At 40.1% G+C, this 12,950-nt stretch overlaps 2 protein-coding genes across 5 annotated transcripts in view; one reads left to right on the top strand and one right to left on the bottom strand.

The window, feature by feature from the left end:
• LOC124215686 (uncharacterized) overlaps nucleotides 1-2,234 on the bottom strand; it is a 39,446-nt gene extending 37,212 nt beyond the window's left edge. For 3 of the 4 annotated variants that reach the window (XM_069134085.1, XM_046619371.2, XM_069134087.1), the window contains exon 1: nucleotides 2,116-2,222. The gene's annotated coding sequence lies outside the window, so the exon portion shown is untranslated. Of the gene's footprint in view, nucleotides 1-2,115 lie in introns of all 4 variants that reach the window. The other variant, XM_069134086.1, reaches the window with a different exon arrangement.
• On the top strand, nucleotides 1,661-7,391 carry LOC124215687 (arrestin domain-containing protein 17). The gene is made up of 8 exons (XM_046619373.2): nucleotides 1,661-1,926; nucleotides 2,129-2,500; nucleotides 3,709-3,837; nucleotides 3,909-4,120; nucleotides 4,442-4,624; nucleotides 4,760-4,974; nucleotides 5,417-5,637; nucleotides 5,745-7,391. The coding sequence occupies exons 2-8, from the start codon at nucleotides 2,386-2,388 to the stop codon at nucleotides 5,903-5,905; spliced, it is 1,236 nt and encodes a 411-aa protein (XP_046475329.1). The 5' UTR covers nucleotides 1,661-1,926; nucleotides 2,129-2,385; the 3' UTR covers nucleotides 5,906-7,391.
• Nucleotides 7,392-12,950: the final 5,559 nt, after the last annotated feature.

Here is a 12,950-nt window from a genome sequence, read left to right as displayed (position 1 = left end):
TCTTAATCACCTAACCTGAGTATTTATCGGGAATATGTTATAATTTGGAAATTCAGTATTTATGTTCAATATTCAATTGAACAATCTGCACTACTCAAATATTTCTGATTCCCTTTGAGAGTTTTTTCTTTCTCTCGAAACTGTACTTGTTAATATGGACGGCTAGACGTACTGATGCTGGAAACGTTTACAATGAAGGATCATGATACAATTCCATGGATAAAATATATGAGGTTTCGAAGAAAATTGGTAGGGGAATAAATGAAAGAATTTACCGTAATAAATATCAAGAAAATGTACAATAGATTTTTAAAAATATTTCTGACTGTTCAAATTAAGAAAAAGCACTTAATCTAACAAAAACTTTTTTGGATTTCTTGGCACTCATCGATTGCCATATCATGTGCCCAGTTCCGAACCATTTGTAAGCGCTATTATTTAGTACATCAAAAAACATTGGAGGCGTCATTTTTTAAAAACTACCCTTATAGTTTACCCCCAAAATTCGATTTCTCAGCATGCCTCGGTAATGATATCATGATATCAAATTTTTTGACAAGTCCAGGAAATTATTTACCATCAACTGATGATAAATTGGGCAGTGTTTTTAGCCTCAACGGATGCCTGCCTTATTTACGGGGGGGGGGGGGGGGGTCTTTACTACTTGAGCGGCCGATCAGCAGGTAAAATACGTGACTGATGTATTTCGGTAGATTACAACATGTCACTGAATGAAGAAAATTAATGATTTAGACCTAGGGCACTTTCCTTGTGAGAGAATTTGGGTATCATATGAAATTCAAGAATAGACTAGGTAAGCCAGGCATCTACTATATCATCTGACGATATTTGGTTTTTCTTATCCTCGCGTCTTATTCAACCTTGTTCGAGCTTGTGGCTCACGAGTTGATCATCCGTTTGGCCCGTCTCCCACTTATCAGCCGTGTTCGGTAAGTAACAAGTTACCATGCGCTTGAACTACAGTCCTTGAATTTTCGAAAAAGACTATCAATTTTGACAATACGGATAGCAATCGCACAAATTTGGATGTCTCATATCGATTCAGATATTGACGACATCGCACCGACAGGTTGATACTAGGCTTTTTAAAATTTAGAGTGACAAAAGTAAGTAAAATTTGTTTCAATGCGATTTCATGTTTAGAGGACTTTTTATCTTAAGCTCACGATTAAGCAATGCAGATCGTTTCCTTTAGTTGCGTGAAAGCTTCGTTACTCAGAAGGCTAAACGATTTCATTTCTATATGTATACCGTATAATAGGCTTGTTAATGGAATCTATCATATTTCTCCACGTCTCGAATACCACTTTGAAAAAATGCTTTGAAAATGATTATTTCACGCCCAAGTAGATAATTCAACCAACAACAAACTGTTTTATACTTGTCAAAAATATTAATGTGTCGTATAATCTTATGTTGTAATGTTCTTTCATGTTCAAATGTATGTTTCAAATTACGCGCCTCAAGGCGCTAAGTATACTGTCTCAAAACATGGCGGCCATTTGTTCAAGGTCTCACAAACTGGCAGCAGAATGATCAAAGAAACCTATGCGGTGGTCGCTTCTGGTCCTTCTGGTTTACGTAGTATCTACGTCATAGAGATATAAAAAATCTCTATGATCTACGTACCGTGAATAGTTTTCGAAAGAACCCCTACAAGCTACACGGTCACCGTCTGCGCCGTGGTATGCGTAACTTTCGGATGGCAGCATTTGCCAGGTATGTAAGGCGAAGGTAAAATCTGCGCAACCCTGCCTCGGCGGAGGTAGTGACCGTGTGGCTTATTGTTAGAGAAAGAAGAACGCGAAGGGTACAGGATCTCTGGTACAGACCGTACTTATACATCGTGGAGTTGATGCATTTCGTAGCGAACAGACTTTCTCTAATGTGAAATAAAGCGCGCAGGTAGTTTGATGCATCTTCAAATTTTCAACACATATTTTAAACAATGTCCATGTGACTCAATTGAACATGCATATCTAGATGATTCTTTTATAAGCAGTAAAAAAATTATATCGAGTGAGTAGCGGGGTCAAACAGTGTACCATCACCCATGTAATTTTTTTAACGAATGAATTTTTAGTTCCTAAATACCTACGCTTTCCAGAAACTGGCCAAGCCACGTTCCCCACGTTTGTTCGTCCCTGGATTATTGTTAGCCCAAAACCCCGCCGAATTGGACGGCCCTGAGGAAAGAGGCGCGTCGCTTGATGACGATAGCCGAGTGCCGGCTGGTGTTTGTCAGCGCCTGTGGCATAGATCACTTCGTGCTTCTCGACGATCAAAGAACTTCAGAGTATGGAACGTATTTGAAGCAATTTTGCATAAGTATACGCACGAAACAATAACGGTTCGCAAGTCCCGATGGGAGGCACGCAATTAGCGATTGAATATGACCGTGAAAATGGTATATATCTACCGGGTGAACTTGTGTCAGGGAGAATTGTGGCAGATTTTTCGTCACCGAAAGAGATCAGAGGTGAGCGTGGAATTATTCATTTATTTGTCTATTGCGTAACGGTGGCAAAACAATGTGTACTGTTTAAATTGACAGTAGTGCATTAAACGTGGATTTTTCCATTCCTTTTTCTAGGTTTCTCTTTTTTAGCGGAATTTGATATTCAATTCTATTTTTATCCACTGTGAAAGTGTACTTTCATTATTTGATTCTACTAAATTGGAAAGCACCCGGCGTTTCGTGTATGCGAACAGGCCTTATCCAAGCTGATAAAGGTCATTATCTCACACACACGCATTTGGGACGTGCAGACGCGTTTGTTTTTCTAGCTGTGTGTATCAATGATGCAATCTCATCCATAATTCATTCTCAATATTTACTTAATATCACAGACGTGCAATTATGTGTGCAGTCCATATAACCAGTTATAACGGCATACACGCTTACACATGCATTAAAAATCTGCCCATCAATTGGAACAAAAAATTGTGCATACAAAAACTCTTACGCGGCAATCTGTCGGGAATTTTTTACAGAAGAATCGTGTAGAGAGTTTGCGCAGATCAGTCTATCAAAGGTTATCGAGTTTGCCTGCAATGTTGGGCAGACCGCAAGCCGCAAAGATTTCACTTAATCCGGGTACACATTAATAACTCGCATGTTTTCGAACAAACTGGTTCTGTTCGTTTTACGAGTAGATTTCGGCACCAAGCGCACGGCTGCTTGACACTAGCACCAAACGTTTACACTCAAAGTAGGTACACAAAACGTACAGTGCGGACGGAAGAGTTAAAAACTTCATTTCTCAACGTCTTACCGTTAATAAGTTCGCATTTTTTTTCTTCACTAATCTTTGTCCAATAATCTCAAATGTCTAACAGTATTAGTAAATCAGAATTTGTATCCACTCAAAAAATGTTTGATACTGTATCAAGCCGAACACGCAGTTCGATGATCTATTCACTCCTGTTAGGCTCATGTTTGATGTTTTCTGACGTTCAAAATGAACGATTCGCATTAATTAAATCATGTGAAATCGTTAAATTTTTTGAACTACCATCACTTTTATTATCGTTATAAAAACGCAGGTAAAACAATTCGTCACGAGTTAAATTTCTCCTGCAATAGACGAGTTTCGTGGGTTTATGAGGCCTGTCCGAAAATTTTACGGAAACACTAAGGTCGTACGAATGACAACCTTTCCTTTATCCTAGTTTTTTTGCCCCTAGGACTCCGAGTGAAGGTCGTTGGGGAGGCGAAAGTGAGATGGACTGTAAAGCGAGGGAAGTCGCGGACAGTGTACCGCGGTGAGGAGAATTACTTCTCCTCGCTGTTCCACTTGATAGGAAGTGATTCCGGTATGTCTGTAGAATTATTTCTTTAGGAATTCCTTACTGCAGGGTGCGTAATACTGCCCACCAAACCGCAGGTCCAACCATCGAGCTTCCAGCCGGTCACCTGGTTTATCCGTTTAGTATTCAACTACCGATGGGGCTACCTAACAGCTTTGAGCATAAGATTGGTCACATACGGTATACGATCAAGGCCACTTTTGACAGGCCATGGAAGTTCGATCATGAGGTCAAGGCTGCATTCACAATTGTTTCTGCCTATAACTTAAACGAGAGACCGCAAGCTGCTGTAAGTGAACATTGTGGCTCTGAATGTATTAGACTAAATCCACAGTTCCTCACGAATGCCTCTTTATCAATCGACACCTGTTAAAATTAAAAACGTTTCCAAAATCTGCGTGAATCGAAGATGGCTCGGTTTCATAAATGGAAAACTAGTTATACCGTTTGCATCTTCAACTGTATTCTATGTAAATGTGAACGACCCTCTTTACGTCGATATCGCAACCTTTTTGTCCCGAGATCTCAGAGTAAAACTCATCAAAACTTGAGCGATTTCGAAGTACATACTTATGATTAGAACCATCATGATAATAATTTAAATGTGTAGCTGTCGATCCACGGAAACATGCAGAAGAGCTTTTGCTGCTTTTGTATGGGCAAGGGAAATTTATCGGCAATAATATCTATTCCCTCGAGTGGATTTGTGCCTGGTCAAATCATACCTGTTACTGTAGAATGTGAAAATAATTCCACAGTCGAAGTGGAGCAGATACAGGTTTCTTTGAGACAGGTACGTCAAAGTGAGCAACATAAATGTCATTTAAATACTGCAGAACATGCTGGCATGTTGCGGTTTGGATCAAGCATTAGCAATTCCTTAACATTCCTGTTCACTTTATCATTAACCGGAACGATACGACTGTAGAAGTTGAGATTTGAAGCGAGCTCTCCGTATCATCGCTCCAAGAAAGTAGGATCGAGTGTGATAAAATCGCAGTTCAATGAACCGTTTGCTAACAAATCCGAGGAGCCTGTTATACTACCATTGAAAGTTCCGGCGCTTCCTCCGTCCAATCTTGAGTTCTGCGGGATAATCGACCTTGATTACGTCTTGAGAGTAACGATGTCATTCTCCGGGGTGTAAGTAATTAACTTTTGCTGTTGATTATTTTGCCAAGTGCTGAAAATTTAAATGCTAAAACATAGGTGCCAAACACGCCCAATATTGTATCATGAATTTCGGAATCTGAAATTGAAACGATTAGGTTTTATTCGATCAAGAAAGTACCAGGCAGTGCTATTTAGTATTTGCCCAGATGTATGATGGTTTTACTTTAATACTGATTGACAGATTCACTTGATGTTGTTTTACAATCACTCACGTTTCAAATGGCTTTTACCAAGAGAACCAACTCTGTCTTGTTTGGCCCATGTTTCACGCCGCATCACTACAGACGTTGGCCGAAATTTTATACAACCTCCACGACACAATTCCCAAGTTCATGGTATCTAAGAAAATTCTTTGATTCGAACTATATTACGGTGTAATAATTAATAAACTGGAGAAGAAATTCTTTTACAGGCACTGCGACATCCACGAAGACTTCCCCATCCTTATTGGAACAGTTCCACTGTACGGGTCCTTCGACATGTACAGCCCAAACGTCCGGGTGACCCCATCACCTAGTGCACCACCCCTACAAAACCCTGCAGATTTTACAAGTACGTCTTTCCCTGGTCACTCACAACCTAGTGACACACCGTCGCCTCCGTATCCAAGTCAGGGTGATCCACGCGATCTACGTGAGTCAGAATAACATTGAAAATAATGTTTATTCAACTTTTGATAATATGTAATTTGTACAAAATGAACGGCCGAATCTAATGTTCTTTCAACATGTCAATTTCAGCTCCACCTTCTTATGAACAGTGCATGTATGGTGTCCAATCTATCAAGGACGCGGAGGAGTCCGATTATGTTCAGGCCGTTCCATATGCTCCGCGATATCCTGTGTACAACTACGACGCCGCTAACACAGCTCCTAGTGCTCCCATGCGCGAAAAGCAGTGAATGCAGATGAATGCCCTTAAAGACAAAGTACCAATCACTGCACTAAGATACTCTTGGAAACTACTCAGAACCATTGCATTTTGATTAAATTGTCATCAGTTTCCAACAAAATTTTCGTGCTTTCATTAGTTTTTTTCTTTAAGGGTCACGTTATTCGCCGTTGACAATTTCTCAAGTGCCTTGTGACGCACTTACAGAAAGTCTACATATTATGTATTTTTAAGACTCGTGTACGTAGCTTCAAAACTCTATGTGAGTTACTTGTTGCAATGTGTCGACGTATAACTAATTCACACTGCCTGTAACGAGTGCGAAGTTACTGAGCGCACATTTGTTTCGAACGTTACAATCAAGAGACTTGACTGAAAATATAGATATCAACTGCACTGGCCCGAGAGCGCAGTCGCTTCAGTTTGGCAGGTTGCGTCAAAACGACCAACACTCGGTGTCGTTGCAACGACATATTATTATTTACACGGTGAGAATTTTATAGTAACGGCAACTAAAGTTACAGTTACGGTTACCAAAGAAACATAGTAAATAAGTGACAATTATGCCATTTTGGTGCTCTAGAATATGTAAGCATAGTAACGGTTACTATGATCACTCAGTAGCCACTTCAGTGGCACATTGTAGCTAATAACATATTCACGTAGTAGCGGCTACCATATTGACATAATTTCCAAAACTTTGCACATATTCTTGACAACAATAATACCGTTTACCATGCTGTGAATGAATAATCGCTGAGATAACGACGAAAGCATTAGAAAAGTGAGCCAGTGGTCGTTTTTGTCGACCTACTTCTTCGTACCACGTACGACCACGTACGAGTTCGGCAACTGTTAACAATCGTCTCGAAATTTTGTAAAGTATCGGTCGAATGAGATGATACTGAAGGATGCAGAAAAATTGAAGTGTTTCTTACTTAATTTTTTCTTTAAGAAGGTAGTAAAGTTTCGTGGCGGATGCACTGTAGTATGTAGTTTGACAAGATTCCAGACGACATCAAGCCCAGAGCCCTGCCCGGAGCACACGAAATCATGCAGTAAGTCGCGTGCCGTCGCGTCGCACACACGAGCCGGAGACTCGCCCTACGCGACTGCATCGCCGTGATCCGTTGCCGCTGTGCGTTGGTGCACGGATCACTCGTTTTCCGCTGTGTTCGCGACGGCCACGGCTTACTGCATTTCGAGTGCTCACTGCTCCGGGCTTCGTACTTCGGTCCGTCTCGTCACGGACGACGCTGGAATCCGCGTGCACGAATCTCAAGTTCCGCAATACATGAGGGGTGAAGTTTGAAATTCCGATTCAGTGGCTTTGTGTTTATTCACGAAAATGACTGGAACAAAAATTTTATATAATAAAATACAAAGAATGTGTTTATTGTTAATTGATGTTCATCGATCAATGAAAATGTAATTTAGGAAAAATAAAAAAACTGGCGAGCCTCGAACCCGGGCCGCCAGCGTGCCAAGTCCCACTTCACCACGCTCGTTTCCTCAACCGGTAAAAAATGTTAGAGGTATAGCTAGTAGGAAAGGGAGTCACACGAAAATTTACTTTAGGCTTATTGAACAAAATGACGTTAACCTAGTACTCGGGCAGGGCCCCCCTTCAATATACCTGAGACCCATCGATCCTCCTTGTTAGTCAGGTTCGTAAGTATTGGACTTACAATTTGGAAATCGTCAGTGGATAAAATCAGTGATATTCCGGTGATGCAAAAGTGGATTTGCTGAGTGTAATTTTGGCAAAATTTCACAACCACACCGAAGAATTGAGTGGAATTTCAGTGAATCACAAAGTCAAAGGAAAATCGTATTTCAGCCATTGCAGCATCGAGCAACGCTTCCTGGACCAATCACAATGCCACTACAAACGCAGTGTCATTAACGCCCCTATTGCAGCGATCGCTTCCCCAAAATTTGCCGTGCCCTGGTGTATTTCAATCCGTCGTCACACGGCTGCCAATATTTCACGTCTATGTTACGGCGAATCCGCCCTACAACCCCAATCTGTGGCATTCAAACACTATACGTTAGTATCAGGTTTTCTTAATCAGGAATAATTTTTCTCCCGGTGTCCGCATATCAACTTCCACTTTCGATTTCAGCTCCGCCTACATACGAAAGAAACCTATGCGGCTGAAATATCAGGTCCGAGGAAGAGTCCGTCCACAGTTACGATGCACAATTAACGGACATGTGAGCTAGACGTTGGAACTATTGCCCTAATGCGATTCTTCATCAGCGTATATGTAACAAAATACAATATATCAGATAATATTATACATATATACAGCTTGCGAAGTATGTGAATGTCATTATTTTTCTAGTATTTTAATTATCTCAGTTATGGTCATCGCCATTCGCAGCGGTGTAGTGCGCGTTGATCCGATGCTACACACGATCATTTTACACATAATTATCCATATATATAGAAAATTACGAGAATGAAATAATAACCATACCTCAAAGCTTCTTCGCAACACATGGAAAAGACCTTACCTTCCGGCGGTTATAGAACGAAGCGAGATGAGCACACTAGATAACGTGACGTATAAAACATAAGCTTTTCGATACCTTCTACATACAGCCACTCTATAATTGAGGTTCGATGATAGAAAAAAATAAACAAAATGCCGGAAATGAGCCACCATGTATACAAATCAAACTTCAGCAATCTTCAGTCAAAGGTTGTCAGCTACTACGCAACGCTTGACCGGTTATCTTACGGAACAAAACTTTTTTTTCGACTATCCTAACAAACAAAAATAGTTTTGTGAGCCCAAAGTGTGTATATCGTTTCTCTCAATCGAATAATCCACTCGGTTAATGACGGATGGATAATTTTCGCCTGCAGGTATTCATCGCCACGGTTACTTCACTGTACTCTAATAATATTAGAACTTGCCCTCTCGTCCAACCGCCGAACCTAGAAAAATAGCTTACAGTGGTAAGTCGTTCTCTGTTCTGTACACGGAGAGAAAAATCTGAGAAAAATTACCCTGCTGTTACTAATGGTGATGTAAAAGACACCTAATGCAGTTTTTATTGATGCATGTTACAAAAATTGTGGGTTTTCATGAAAAAAATTACTACCTTGCTTAGAAACTATGTATTTCGACAGCACAAAATTTAAAATGTGACGACGCATTTTTCTGATGCAGCACGGTAAAAACTGCATTAGGTGTCTTTTACATCACGATTGTAGTAACAGCAGGGTAATTTTTCTCAGATTTTTCTCTCCGTGTACCATGTCTGGTATACGTGTTCGAACACCATTGATGTTTAATTGAATAATTTCAGCTGTCCAACGCCATCACTTTGTTTGGTGCCGAATTCGAATTTAGGGTAGAATTTGAAATGTGGCCAATCAGCTTCGAATTCTATCCGCAACGGGGATGTTTCAATTTTTGCCACCATGTGGGCGCCACCATAGGGTTCAAATGTTTACGCATATTTCGTATGGGTTGAGCGACTTTTTATGTCATTTTTATACGTATACAAATTGGTCATTCCACGGGTCAAATAGAGCGAGATGGACAATCGCGTTTATCACAGAATCTATATCTATATACACTTCAAAACATTTGTCATGTAATCTAGTCGTAAAGTCGTTGGAAAAGCCTTTAAAATCTACATATAAATATGTAAAACTTGTCAAAAGTCGAATTTCATCACGAGAGGCGAGAAATAAGTGATAACGTTTCCGCAAGGTAGGCCAAAGGCTTCTCTTCGCGCTAAATAAAAGATAGTGCGTCGGCTCGCACGCGTTTATTTTTATTTTTTCAATGAACTTGGTGCGATCGGCGCACACATATCTTGGCATCGCCCATACGGAACATTGTGCGTCTACGAGGTGGAATCTGACCGATCCAAGACCACCCGTGTTATCTGCTACGCAAATTAAATATTTGACAGTAAACGACACTGGCCGCCTTAAATTAATCAAAATCTACCTCCGTACGCATACCTACGTACAGTAGAAATTTTAGCCGGTAATATATCTACATATGATACACCTCAGTCGGTAAGAGAATCCATCGCCGTGTGCCTACCTAGGTACAGTGAAATGTTGGCCGGTAATACACCTACATACGATCCACTTCATTCGGTACGATGAAGTTTTTATACCTGCGACTGTTGGTCGGCTCCAACGATATAGCAGTAAGACGACGTCAGTCACGAAGGCAAAATTTGCTTTTTTATCAACGAGTATGTTGGCACAGAAGTGATGAGACCCGTCTGACGTGCACCGAGTTCCGTGCATTCGTGTATCCACGAATGGTACGTGCAACGATGAATGCTTGATATGAGGTAAAATTTTTGAGCAGCCTAATTGTTCTAGAGAAATGTTCAGATAACAGAATAAATTATAGACACACGAGCTAGATAAGCTGAAGCAGCGTATATTTTATGCGACACGCTAATCTAGTCGTTCGTCATTTCATTGACACAAATCATATGAAACAAAAAACGACATTCTGCAAGCATGCGCGTTTGTTATTTGTTTACGTGTTTAATTGTTTTCCCTAAAAATGAAATGCGTATTAAGTCAATTTGTTTTTCGAATATTTATCCTTGCGATCCCCTATCAATGCTATCCTATAATGTATGTAATTATTGTCATACTGTATACGATAATTGTGTGCTTTACATATATTGGATTAACAGCCAGTGCAGATGTTTGTGCAGATATCTCGAACCCGATCAAAACCGCACGTTAGATTTGAATACTTAGTTTTATCAGTTGAGCCGCGCTTCAATTATAACATTTAATTTACTTATACTCGTTATCTCCGTACGTTACTTGTACGATGCCTATAATATAGCTGCGTGTGGCACGGACGACAGTGTTTTTGGCTTACTCTTTTTCTCAAACGAGCGTTTGCCTCGTCTCATTAATTTTTTCGGAATAAATCTTGATAATGATTGAACTTCACAAGTTTAATGAGTACCTATATTGTATGTACCTACTTCCTCTCTCGTCCCGTACAGCAATATAATTTGCAAGAGCTCGTATGTTCGTCAGACGTAAATTCGCAGATCTTCCGCATGTGGTTCCTACGCGGACTATCCAAAATTGCTCACGAGCACTCAACCTTTTCATGCGTTCCAATAAATTTATTTCCTTTTTTTGATTATCTCAGAGCAATACACTCTACAGACAGGGCCAAATTACCCAGTACGCCAACCACGCCATGGGGGCGCAAGGTGTCTGAGGGTTTTTTTTTTTTTTTAAGTTTATGTGAGTGAAAAATTTTCTCAGATTATAAATTTTTTGACGATATTCATCAACAACTCACGCATCGAGTTCAATACGAAAATTTGATTTGTGGTTTTCGAAAGTTAACTTGTTTTCTTTTAACTATTTTCTTTTTCTGTAACCAATAAAAAGCCTCGAATGTACAACAGTTGACTTTTTTGGCTTCGTGCTTAATTTTATATACCATTAATGCGCTATCGACAATATTGGGATGTAAATTTCAGGTTTTATAGTTCAAAATGTGCTTTTTCACGTGGCATCATTGATTAGTAATTATTTTAAGATCTTCAATTTTTCCTCGTAAGATGAATTTGGATAGTACGTCTTTTCCTACGATAGGCAAAATATGAATCGCTAAGTGGTTTTACATACGGTAAACAAAAAAATAAAAAATAAAAAAAAGCATAAAAAAATGCTTTTTGTTGTATAACTGTTTTACACTGTTTTTGCTGTTTAGGTGGTCTTACATATGGTATAAAAAATGGAAAAAGACCAAGGGGGAATCATGTAGCACTTTCATACCGCTTTTTAAGTCGAAAACGTGAACATTTCACTTGAGTCCGGAATGAATAAATTTTTCATAACTTTATGTTTAAACATATATTTTTATGACTATTTTTGAATACAAATAACCTAACGTATTCCATATTTACATTATATGATAGTCGCATAATTCTAAAAGTTGATAAGAAAACAAAATATTTGGTCTTGCGAAAATAAAAAAACTTGACGGTTCCGGTATACTGTCCCGAATTGGGCTAACGAAGAATACCTACATACGTGTTCACTGTACGGCGATTACACCGAACTAACGAAAGTGTCTACGCAGCTGACTTCACTAACTGTCTCACAGATTTTTCAAGGAACAATAGAAGCCCCAAGGTCGCGGTTGTTTTGTGCAATTCTTACGTGAAGCAATGAAGGATTTTGGTCGATCCGTTTTGGGTCAGTGTACCTCAGGGGTTGAGTCACTGGCGCCGCGTTCGGTTTGGCGAACATTTTATCAACAATAATTATACGCGGTGAATTCGACGCATGTACTACGGGGCTGTGCATTATGTAACCTGCTCTTAATCCAGAAACGTGTTGACGTGGAGCAATGCTATATTCCAGGTAGAAAAATGTTATGTTATGTGATTGTAAAGCATCCTACAACTCAGCAATATGTAGTTCAATCATGAGGCCGATGATTCTTTTTTAGGCAGGTGATCCTTGTTTCAATAAGTCGTACACATATTCAAGTTTCTCAGCCCTTTCAGTCGTTGTTCGAAACTTGCCAACCGGTATCTTTTTATTTTTCATATTTGCGTCAGACGACTTTTTTTTTTTTTCTTTTTTCTCCTCCTACAAATTCATTCTCGCGAATAATCAATACGTCGTATTTATAAATCATTTCATGGAGGCCCGAGCACGTTCTTAGGTCCAGTAAGTGTACCGTGTAACTGCACTCTACCAACAAATGGGTATACAACGTCTCTGTGCGCAATAGCTGAACTCCGTTTGCCTACAATCAGCATTATCTTCATCGTACTGTAGCGACTGAAATATCCGTCATTTGAAGACAATGCAAGTAGCTACAGGGTGCCGACGTGCCACCCCGTGGGTGTGGCTTCCTTGGAATGGGCTGGATCGTGTCCCTCGACTCGCCGATGCGACGGCTGATCGCGTGTTATCGGAGGGTGCAGAGTCCCGCCCACGTGAGGGTGGAGTCCGACGAAAGAGGAAGATCTCTAGCCGGCGCTGTCAAAGGGCTGCGCTGCACGAGCCGGATGAC

This window comes from Neodiprion pinetum, chromosome 3 (genome assembly GCF_021155775.2).
Source record: "Neodiprion pinetum isolate iyNeoPine1 chromosome 3, iyNeoPine1.2, whole genome shotgun sequence".
Taxonomy (NCBI): domain Eukaryota; kingdom Metazoa; phylum Arthropoda; class Insecta; order Hymenoptera; family Diprionidae; genus Neodiprion; species Neodiprion pinetum.
Note: the sequence above shows the minus strand (reverse complement) of the source record. Positions and strands in the feature narration are given on the sequence as shown.